Below are 12,171 nucleotides of genomic sequence, written 5' to 3' on the forward strand. Positions count from 1 at the left end.
CTTACAGTGAAAGCAACATGAAATCAGGCTAGTCCTGAGGGGAAGTATATCCACCTCAGTAGGGAAGAAAGCAACATAGACATCCATGTTCATGTGCGCAGGCTTCCCGCTACACTCTGTGCCCTGAGGGGTTGCTGCCAGAGCAATAGTTCACTACACCATTTCCAAAATTACTGTCCCTGGAGCAGCTGAAGTGGGCTCCATTTTCACTGCTGTCTGGCTTCTCTGTCAAATCTACAAACTGTCACTTTCTGGAGATTGGACAAAGGAGTTGCCTTTATATTATTTTAGTAGACCTCTATAGACTATTGTTGGGCTGGGATGCGGGTCAGTGGTAGAGTTGACTGAAAACAAGACCCAAGCCAAGTATGAGAAACCACCAAAAACACTTTCAATTGGAAAACAACACTGAGAAAAACAGAATACAATTTAAAAAGCATTCTTTACAATCGTTTGTGTTACATTGTGCACTTCAAAACAGGGGTGGGTTTTGTTTGTTTGTTTAAGTCACCATAGGATTATTGTGCTGCAAAGACCCTGCGATTAGAGCACAGCAGCAAGGTGGAAGAACAGGGTAGACTCTGTTTCCAGTCAAGGCCTCATGCAAAGCTGCTTAGTCAAAGTCCCTGTGGGCATCAGTTCATTGTCACTAGCACTGGCACTGACAGCAGTAGGTGTTTAATTATATTTTCTGGAGGAGGGAAAATGATAGTTTCAGATAATTAAAGTGTAGACGCAAGTAGAAAAGAATTATAATGTGGTATCTGCCTAGTGACCTGGCCCCATAGTGACAGAAAACAGAAGCCAACTCTTCTCTTCGCATGTACTTGCAATCAGGCCGTGTACACAGTATAATTTCAGAAAACTGCTGGAATAAGGTTCGGAGAGGAAGGAAGACAAATTCCAGCTGAGAGGCAGAAGGGCTCGGTTGAGCTGTCATTAGTTGATCATTGTTAGCACCAGCAGGGAAGAAACTACCTCTGAACGATATAGGCAGAGCTGCAGGTGCACCATAAATATATAAATTATATATAAAAACACAAACTTAGAAATTCTTTAGTACCTATACTGATCAAAACATAGGTTACAAGTAAATAAAAAATTCTTATTAGGAATGAAGATACAGCTCAATGGCACAGTATTTTGCCAAGCACTCATACAAGGCCTGAGTTTTGTGTGTGTGTGCTTTTTTTTTTTTTTTTTTTTTTTTTTTGGAGACAGGATTTGCAGTACTGGAATTCATTATGTAGACCAGGCTGGTCTCAAACCTACAGAGACCTATCTGCCTCTGCCTCCCAAGTGCCATCATGCTGGACATGCCTTGAGTTTTTTAATCTTACAGTAACTTTCTCTCTCCCTCTCTCTGTCTGTTTCTCTGTCTCTCTCCTATTGCAATGAGTAAAAGTCTAGAAAGATTAAAATAGTAATGATGTCTTTTTTGGGTCATTCACATGTTTATTATTTAGAAACAAACTTTAGGATCAAAGACCTTTATTAAAAGATACATGGTAAAGTTAAAGAAAAAGCTACTTGTCAAATTCCATTTTGCTACATTGTACCTATTAGCTTCTTACAAAGTAGTTAACTTTACACCTTCATCCCTTTTCCAGCCCAAGGAGCTAGAGGACTTGTTAAAGACCTAAAGAGTTCAGCAGGGTGCCTCTCCTACCTACCAGTTCATGAAGTTTTTTCCTTCAGCAGATATAGCTTTCCTTATCTCCTAGAGAGCTCCTAAAATTTCCATTAAACCAGTTTTAATTACATAGCATGTTTTAAAATTATTGTTATAACTGTCTTTATTTTACACAAGAGTAAACAGACTATGAGAGTTTAACTAACAGGCAGAAGGTTACACAGAAATTCTTACACAGTGACAAAAAACATCCCATGAGTCCTTTAAAATTAGTTTAATGGGAAAAATGAATTTTATAATTTGCTATAATGTGACCTAAACATAATTTATTTCATTCAAATAACACTAAACAATAATAAATAATTGTATTTAACAATTTTATCCCATGGCCTCTGAGTTTCTATGACGTTTTCAGCAGAGCTGGGGGTATGGCGCAGTGGTACAGCGCGTTCCTTCCACACATAGTCTTGAGCTTGAGTGCCAACATTTCTGAAACAAAAAGCTCATAAAGAGACCTCAGGTGAAGAAAGCAGCCACCACCATGGTCTCCTTACTGTCGCAAAGGGCATGCGTGTGTTCATACAGTTTTGAGGCCTCGGAGCATTAATGTGGAACTGTGGGGAGGAACTGCAGACGGGGTTAAGAACCTCACTTTATTTCTTAGACAAGAAACCCTGAGCAGATCATTTACTTAGTCCAGCCTCAGTCTGGTAATGGGTTAAATGGGAATCTTATCTGCTTTCACCCATAGGCTTCATAAAACAGTTCAAACACCGTCATAAGAATAAAAGCTGCTGTGCTTGAGGAGGGGGCAAAGGAGATGGCAATTTTCCTAAGGACAGTTTTGTGGTTCTGAAGCTTTTGTTAACAAAGATTGACAGGAAGATTATGATGGTAATCCTTTTTAAATTTCTATGTTGCTGAATATGAAACCAAGTGACTAAAAACTTTGATGGTGATATCTTTTGAATAGGTAAAGTACTCTCAATTAAAACTTAACCCCTAACAGGGACAGAAGGAATGAGTAGGTGTTGCAGAGGACCTTTAGGTCAGTGGCACTGTCGTGTGGGCACTCCTTGCGCAGATGTGATCAGATTCCACTGTATCTCTGTCAAAAACTGTGGGACATGAAACAGTGCAAGCAACTCAGATGCAAACCTCAGGGTGGTACAGTGAGCATGCAGCAGAGCAACTCATTCATCACAGCAGACATGCTCCAGCAGAGGACAGGCATGGGGGTGGGGGGAAAGGGGGCGGGGAACTGGGAATTTTACTGTGGCCTGAAAGGTTTTTGTGTTTGTTTTATCTTTTAAATAGAGTCAGGTAAAGAAGCTCCATTCCCCATATTACAGCATTTTTAGAAGGAAATAAGGCAAAGCTTCATGACCTGGATTTTGTAATTTCTTGAATATGATGAAAAAAGTAAAGATAGACAAATGGGGACAATAGCAAAATTAAACTTTCATTCATCAAGAGATTGAAAAGCCACAAGCTGAACATACTCCATAAGTGGTTTATATATATCTTAGATATACACTGTAAAATGAAACAACTCACTTTAAACATGAGCAAAGGACATGAAAAGACAATGCTACAAAATGATATACAATTGCCAGGATGCGTTTGGGAACATGCTTGACACTACTAAGCCTGACCGAATACGGGTTGAAGCCACAGTCAATTAGTATTTCTCTTGAATGGCTGCTATAAAAGATACACATGGTGGGGGCTGGAGAGATGGCTCAGAGGTTAAAGGACGCTGACTGTTCTTCCAGAGGTCCTGAGTTCAATTCCCAGCAACCACATGGTGGCTCACAACCATCTACAATGAGATCTGGTGCCCTCTTCTCGCCTGCAGTCATACATGGAGGCAGCACACTGTATTGTATACATAATAAATAAAATCGTTTTTTAAAAAAGATACATATGGTGTGAGAATCTTATTGAGCAATCTCAATTCACATCCAAAAGACTTAAAATCAGGTCTTAAAGAGATCTATACCTTCATTCATAGCAGTGTCCAACACAACTGCCAAGAGCTGGAAGAAGCCCAAATGTCTACCAGTGAACTAATGGATAATTACATGTTATGTATATACACAGTGAAATACCATGCAGCTTTTAAAATGAGGAAAAGCCTGTCGTATATTATAATATATATGAACCCTGATGACACTGTGCTAAATAAAACAAGGCAGTCACATAAGGTCAAATCTTGTATGATTCCCATTAATGGGGTACAGCCATAATCATAGAAACAGGAGATACAATGGCGGTTAGGGATAGGAGGAAAAGCAGTGCTGTTTAATCACACAGAGCTTCAGTTTAGGAGGGTGAAAATGTTCCGAAGAGCTGGTCTGCACTAGTGCAAACAGCTGACTCCATGGGCCTCCACGGGTAAGAAGCAGTTGCCACCAAGCCCGATAACCTTAGTTCAATCCTTGGAAAGCACCGTGGAAGGATAGAACCAACTTTGCAAGGTGTCTTCTGATCTTTATGCATGCGCAGTACACGTGTACATACACACACACACACAAACACATAATAAAATAAATCGCTAACCCCTATGAAACCATATACGTGAAAAGGGTGTTTAGTGGTAAATTATATATACTCTTTCTACAACAAAAGAGTACCCATTTTAAGAAGGGAAGCCTTAATACTGTACTTCGGGTTCTGTAGTGACCTAGGTCTCCATTTATGTAAATAACACATAAGTCAGGAAGGAGACCACAAGCTGCACATAAAGACTCCCTAAGGGAAGAGACATTTTCCCCACATACCTGAAAACCTAGCAAAAACGAGTATATTCTAAACATCCAGCAGCTAGGATTCTGACAATGACACAAAACAGATACCAGAAACTGTCAGAGCCAGCAGATGCTGCCCGTCACCCACACCCGTCGCGCAGAGCAGCAAATGCAGCGAGCTCAGGGGCTGGTACTGTGCACAGTTGTGAAGCTTTAGAGCCTTTATGGCCACGCTTTGAGCTTTAACTTTTTTTTCTTTTGCAATATTTCTTTCAGACACTAAGATAACAGCTTTACCAGATCCCACCTTGAAAGCAGCCGATGGGAGAGGCCAGGACAGGATTTCACACATCCCTGACCAAGTGCTAGCCTCACAAGAAAAAGAAAAGACAAAGAGGGGCTGGACCTCAGTGGAAGAAGTGAGTGGCACAGCCAAAGAGAAAGGAAGGCTGGAAGCAGCTATCTGACACCAATCTAAAATCTTAGGAGCAATTCCAACTCCAGATTATAATATAACTATGCTACATAGTTACCTTCAAATAAGTGACCTCATGTAATAATACTTCCATAGTCTCTCCTAGACAGAAGAAACTCTGGAGGCTGGGAGGAACTAAGTGAACTCCCCCAAATACTAGGTTATAGATGACAGGCCCATATTCTACATAAGTCATGGATTCAAAAAGTTACCTTGAGCTCTTGAAGCCATGCTTTTCCTGCCAGGTGGGAAAGTATTAACAGCTATCTCCCTCAGAGGACAGGCACTCAAACAGAACCAGGTACCACTCACTTTTACATCCCCAAGACATCAATGGTACATGAAGCCCAGAGAGCACGCAGTTAACTCATGTAGGACTGTGGCCTTCAGATGTTGAGGATGGGACACTGAATATATTTTACCCTTTCCAGGCAGGTCATCTTTGTTTAAACTTTATTAGAGTAGGCGGATCTTTGTGAGTTCGAGGCCAGCCTGGTCTACAAGAGCTAGTTCCAGGACAGGAACAACAACAACAACAAAAAAAAAACTACGGAGAAACCCTGTCTCGAAAAATTAAAAAACAAAAACAAAAAAAAAACCCAAAAAACTTTAGTAGAATTCTATGTTACTAGCACCACCCAGCATTAGTCAAGAAGGTGCTCATAGGACAAAGTCCTGCTGTCTGGTTTGAAGAATTACCTGCAGACATGGTGAAGGCCTGTATCTAGACTCTCAAGAGTGAATTCCTGAGTGTTTTAGGGGAGCACAGGCCACCCAATATCCTAAATCTCCAGGTCTGAGTCCTGAGTGCTCAGCTTCTTCACCAAAGCCAAGCCAGAAGCGTGTGGGGTTGGGGTCTGGATATGGGCCTTAACCCACTTCTCCAGTTGCACTGAAAACCTTTGGACTGCCTTTGATTAGCCTTCCTAGGATGTTTCATGTGTAATGTGAAAGAAAACCTTAGCAATTCTGAGCTCAGATCGCTAAGGAGTATATAGTCAAATGCCCTGAAGCACATCAGATAATGGTCCTACTTCCTTCCTGGGCTTCACTTCCGTTTCAAAATCCCAGGTCCCCTATCTGTGGATTATCTGTAATAATTACACCCCAGTCTGCAGGTTGTCACACCCACTTGTCCTCTTTACCTAGGACCCTGTTCCTGGGCTAGTGAGCCATTTATTTAGCTTCTTCAATGTTTGTGACCCTCCTTTCATGAGATCCAAAATAGAAGTAAAATGTTCCTACAGAGGTTAGTGGGCCATACTTTGAAAACTGTTCTCTTCACTGATAGGTTCTGTAACTTTTGAGTTGCAAAAAAAGAAAGGAACAACATACATGCAGAAAGACTGAAGACAATAACTTACACTCTTATTGTAAGGAAAAACAAAACCTACACAGCTAATCTCAGCACAGCATTACAAGCCTCAGACACCATGTTCTCAAGGGAAGTAGTAATCAAACTTAAGAAAACATATTGCAGATCTCAGGGGGCTGCAGAACAGGAAGTTACCACAGATTCTGTTACCCTGCAATCCAGATTATCTACCTACCACAATGTCACTTTTTTTTAAAAAAAAAAATCAAAACAGGGGACTAAATAGCTTACAAGTTATTAAAATACAACACAACGCCTGATATTTGAAGAAGCAAAGCAATGACCATGAAAAGAAGGCTTTGGCAGTTCCACACAACATGGAGCAGCAGCCACAGGTGACATAGAAAAAAATGCATACTTTATCCCGGCAGACATAAAGAAGCTGGTAGCTCATGTCTGAGATTCCCATTTCTAGAAGGAAGATTGATACAAGTTCGACCTGGGCTACATAGTGAGGTCCAGTCCAGAATGGGCTACTCTTTCTTTCTTTTTTAAAAAATAAATAAATAAAAAAACAAAGAAGCATCATAGTCTCCTCAAGACGACTCAGGTAGGAAGCCAGCCCTCTAGACATCAGTCAGTCTCCCCTAGAATGTTGTATACTGCAAGATCTTTGTTTCATGAGATGGTGAGAATTCCCATTCCCAGGATGTGCCTGCATCTGGACTAGATTTGTTAAGATTTGAGACAGCAGATACTGCAAGATATTGAGTACCTGAAACAGGCATAAAAACTACTGAGCTAAGACCCAAATGCAATTCAAGATACTACTGAATAAAATATGAATATCACCCATCTCAACCAGGACAAACATGGAAATAAGAAATGATGCAAAGTACAATTTTTCCAAATTTTACCTAAACATTTCCATTTTTTACCAACTCACCCATTTCCCTCTTGCTAAGATCAGGAGACCCGCTACTTTTCTGAATGCACTAATTTGTCAATAGAGGAAGAAAAATCTGCTGGTGCCGAGAGGGAGGTCTGGCTCATGCTGTGCCTCAAACAGTGAGATGCACCCTTCAGCTCATGGCACGCCTCCATTACTGTAATCCTCCCAATTCAGTCTCATCAGCTTGAGTAGGAACCTTCACTATTAAAGTGTGGAGTGCTGAAGAATGCAGAGGCTATTTTCTCAGAATGTCAGCATGCTTTAGGTTGGCATGTTTGTCCAATGAACAGATACAAAAAAACACATTACCAACTAAGAAAAAAGTTGCCTATTTGACTTGGCAAATGGAATGGGTTATTTGGAAATGTGCACAATTAAACTTGTTAAAAACAGACAATGGGGTCATATACACTTCACCTTTAAAATAAAACCAATAATGCATTAAACTATATGAGAAACTAAAAGAAAATAAAATGTGTGAAGCATTTAGCAGAGTATATAGTAAACATATTTTAAAAAGGAAATAAATGAAACTAGAAAGTCTATTTCAGTGTTCTGATATACAAGCTCATTAGGTTAGCTACAACTGTAATTTCTAGTTCAGAAAATATTGAACTTGTAAACTTTAGACTACAGTTTGAGAAGCAACTTGTTCAGTTTCTCTCCTTTCCCTCCACTGGCCCTGCTTCCAGTGCTTCTTTGCTCTTGGTGCACTTTCTGCTCTGTTGCTATTGTTCCCTCTCTCCCTTTCTTCCCTTCCTCCCTCAACCTCTCCGGCCCTCAGTTTCTCTGTCTCACCTGCTCTCAAAGGCACAACAATCTTCACACTAGATTTCAAATACTGCAATGATAAGCGTGCACACCTTTCCTGACTCACACACACTTCCCTATTTTTAGACAGGATCATGTTAGACAGTGTATCATGCTTAAGTCCCTTTAACACAACAGCCTGACTCCATACAAAATATCAACAAACAAACAAATAAATAAATACACACATGTAAAATTAACTGAGTGCAGAAACAATGAACACTATGTCATTAGATATAAATATACTTTGGAATTAGAGAGATGGCTCAATGATTAAGAGTGCTTATTACTCTTGTAGAGGACCCAGATTTGGATCCTAGCACCTTTATCAGGTGACTGACAACCTTTTGTGACTCGGCTGGGTACCTGCAGGTACATGGAACACATAAACTCATGCAGGCACACATATATACAGATAATACAAGAATAAACAAATCTTTAAAAATGAATTTGGAGTTAAATGTATAAAGACAGGAGTTTTTTTTAAATGTTGAAGATATTTACCATATAAATCATGACCAGTTAATCCTGAGCAGAAGCTCTATGAACAAAACACATAGCACACACATGCTCCACTGTAACACGCCTTTGTAGCTAATCAGTTTGAAAGTTGAGTTCATATATTATTTTGATTAAATGCAAAGGACATAAAAATCCCTAATTATTGCATCCACATAATGCAGTTTCCAGAAAACTGCTATGACAACTTTTAAGGGTTTACCAGGGCTTTGAAGCATGGACAATAGCAACTTCAGGGTAGTGAAGAGATTTAAATGTATTTATTCTTTGGATTGATCTAAAGAAAAACAATAAAAAGCCCAATAAAACAAAACAAAAGTGAAAACAAAAACTGAGAACCTGAAATACAAACACAACGAGCCAATGGCTTAAGGAGTCTAGAGCGAAGCACCTCGCTCCACCAGGTTCTAGGTCATCCCCACAGTTTCTTTGAGGAGACTCCTGAAAAGATGACAATTAGCTACCAGAAAGCAATTCTAGCTGCAGAACAGAAAAACACAATGAAGACAGTTGTCCCTGTGGGGCAGCTGTGACGCATCTGTTTAACAGCTCAACTATTTCCTGGAGACTAAATAAGCAGACTGAATAATAGGTCATAGCAAAAAGACCAGAAGTGATGCTACGGCAAAGATCAAAGTTCACGCTCAGTGGGTTATCTTGAGAGACTAGCCAGGAATATGGCTCGCTCGCTTAAATCGGGACTGCTGCGTATGTCCTGCTGGTGCAGGAGCAAACCTAGTTTGAGTCATTCTGCCAAACATGAAAATAAAGTCACATTGCATCAGACTCTGAGTAAAACTCAGACAAAGGTACTTAAGAAGACCCTTATTGGTTCTAAAGAGCTCTCATCTTAACTGGATTAAAAAGATGCTCTAGTTCTAACACATTAATTTTTAAAAAGTCAACAGAAGCTTATACTATTGAGAGGCAGAATGTATATTTAACAAGAAGTTGCTGGTGATGCTTGCAGAGGCTGAATCCCCACACCTAATGAATCAAAGCTGCAGTCTCAGATGACAGAGGCCAGTCACTATGATCAATAGTATTTAGGGACTATTTACAGTTTAGAAAACACAGCCTTTTGTGAGCTGCTGCCTCCTTAGTGACATTCTGCTTTCATCTGCGTCTAAAATGCTGACTGCTCAGCTTTAAAATTAATCAGAACACCCTCTTTCTAATGTAAATACCTTTGCCTTTTCATCACAGTGAAGCCACAAATAGCAGCAATAATGTTAATAAATGTCCAGGAGATCTACTTTCTCAGTCCGGATGCTGAAAGGCAAGGATTCTGGTGCAGAAAGCACTCTTAATTCTTGACAGTCTGATAAACTGCCTTACTTTCCAGACACATCCTAGGGACGGTCCGGCCATGACACCTATGGAAGGGACTCTGAGGCTCGTCCAGCATACATCTACCTTGCACATACCTAAGCGCCCTCACTCAAGAGCCTTAGCTTACTTACTGCTCTAAGATCTCTGAACCGAGATTTTGCACCAGCATTAAAACAGCATCTGACTGCATTCAGCAAGACCTGCAGATCTCATCAGCAACAGAAGTCTTACCTGGGAACCCCCCGTGGACCATGCTGCAGGAGTGCTCAGGGCTTCTGCATTCCTGACAGTCGATGCTGGAAGCAACTCCACTCTCCCCACTGACTCTGTCTTCTCTCTTCTCACGACCTTGGGCCTTTTTTCTTTTTTTCTTTTTCCTCAGATTTTATTCTTTTTAAGGGCAACCTATCAGTCTGTTTCTATCATAAGAAACAATCAATTAAGCTAATTTCAATCTCTCCCTCAAGCTAACAGCCACATCTGCCAGTAGGAGAAAGCTGCCCGAGAAGTCTGCCGGGGAGAGGCAAAAAAAATCCCTGGTTCTCCAGTCAGATCCTCAGAAGCTGCACGCTGCTGGCTGTGACATCGGTCACCCAGCTCACATAGGGACTGCATACTGCAGGCTGTGACACTACTCACACTGCTCACACAGGGAAGATAGCTCTATTTCAGATCAGGAGGCAATATAAATGCAACTGTGTGTTTTGTGGTCAGCTTCAACTGTTATCATGTTAATGTCTCATTTTCCTGCTGAAAAGCAGTACTTTGGGGGACAGGATCTTCCCAGTGCAATTTAAAAGGAGCTATAGATTTGGGCCTGCCCCCAGTTCAGAATAGTCATCTCTTCTAGCACAAAATCAGGTTTGTCACAAAACAATCGGCTTAAACTGTAATGCCTCAATCAGATTCATTAGTGTCTCTGACACTTTAAATACAGGCTAGCTTTGAGAAAAAAAACTTAAGATGGGGGGTGTGGGTGGGGGAGAAAGTAATTTATAGAAACTGTTAAAAAAAAACAAAACAAAGAAACAGATCAAAAAGCTAAAGCTGCTTCATCTATGCCATCTTGCCCAGCCCTGACCAGCACACCTAAATATGTCTGTCATTTATATTACATTCCAAATCTGTCAATCACTTCAGTGTTGGAGAGACTACAGATACAAAATTTTCTGTGTAAACTGTAGATAAAAATAATTATTGTGATTCCTGCACCATGAGTCAAGTGGGAAAAAGTCAAGAACACGCAGGACGTTTTAAAAGCAGCTCAGAGGTATTCAACAATACCCTTTCTAAATTTACACTTTTGTTAAATTCACACGAATTACAGCAAGGGCTGAAGCTTAGAACATTTTCAAAAAAGCTAAAATAGGAAACCAGTATTGCCAGAGCCTAATCATATAGCTAGGATAAAAAAAAAATCCCTACTTATTTTACTTAATTATAAATAGGTAAAGTCCATAAAAGGAAGTTAACTATATAGGAAATAAAATCATTTCTATAAAACTAAAACATTTAATCTTAACCTGTAGTCTTATATTTCCCCTCCATTTTGCATTATCAAAGCTAAAAAGGAGAGCATATAAGCTGATGTATTTAGCAGACGCTGGCAGAAGCTCCTCATGCTGCATGCTAGGCAGTGAGCATTCTCAAAGCTCTTCACAGGCTCCGTTAGTAACTACTGTTGACTGCAGTGACATCTATTGGTGAGGCAGAGATCAACCAGAGTTCACAGAGGCAACAACAGGCAGGAGGAGACTGGCTGCTCAACAAACCTTTCTTTGCTTGCCATGTTTGCTCCATGTTAAAAACAGGGGCAAGTACTGGGGGCAGAGCCTACAACTGAGACCTGGTCTAGCTCTGCCACATCAATACCCCATTCTATGCTTTGGGACAAATTAATGACTCTTGGTCTCAGGATTCTCAGTTGAAAAACTTGGCCAAACTCAGGTGTACTTTCCTACCCTGAAACCTTTTCCCCCACAGAAGACAGGGACTTTTGTTCCCTTCTTTAAGGCAGCATGCTACTTGAATTCTCCTCCCCCTTTAATGGAGACCTGTTTCAAACTTCACCATCCCTTGCAAGTATAATATTTAATAACTTAAGTTGTAATGAATATCCATAGTAAGTAGAACTGTACAAGTGCATAAGTCCATAATTTTAATAAACTTTAAGAACTGTAGTGGTTTGAATAAGAAGTGTCCCCACAGGCTCAGGTATTGGCTCCCAGCTGCTGGTGGAGTAGGTGATGGGACCTTTTGCTGGAGGAAGCCAGTCACTGAAGGCAGGTTTTGAGAGTTTAGGGCCACACCCCACTTTCAGTTCACCCTGGCAGCTTTTTGTCTGCAATCAAGATACTAACTCTTGGCTTTCTGTTCCTGGTCCAT

At 40.5% G+C, this 12,171-nt stretch overlaps 1 protein-coding gene across 7 annotated transcripts in view; it reads right to left on the reverse strand.

Annotated features, from left to right (window-relative positions):
- The window catches only part of Patj (PATJ crumbs cell polarity complex component), a 307,480-nt gene that overhangs the window by 144,444 nt on the left and 150,865 nt on the right, over nt 1-12,171 (reverse strand). The window contains exon 1 of one of the 7 annotated variants that reach the window (XM_041651474.1): nt 10,018-10,379. The exons of the other annotated variants lie outside the window; for them this stretch is intronic. Coding sequence (XP_041507408.1) covers nt 10,018-10,039 — 22 coding nt within the window. The 5' untranslated portion in view covers nt 10,040-10,379. Of the gene's footprint in view, nt 1-10,017; nt 10,380-12,171 lie in introns of those variants that run through there. 7 annotated transcript variants of the gene reach the window in all.

Source organism: Microtus oregoni, unplaced genomic scaffold, assembly GCF_018167655.1.
Source record: "Microtus oregoni isolate MIOR12 unplaced genomic scaffold, Mior012 000005F_ref0000423, whole genome shotgun sequence".
Lineage (NCBI taxonomy): Eukaryota > Metazoa > Chordata > Mammalia > Rodentia > Cricetidae > Microtus > Microtus oregoni.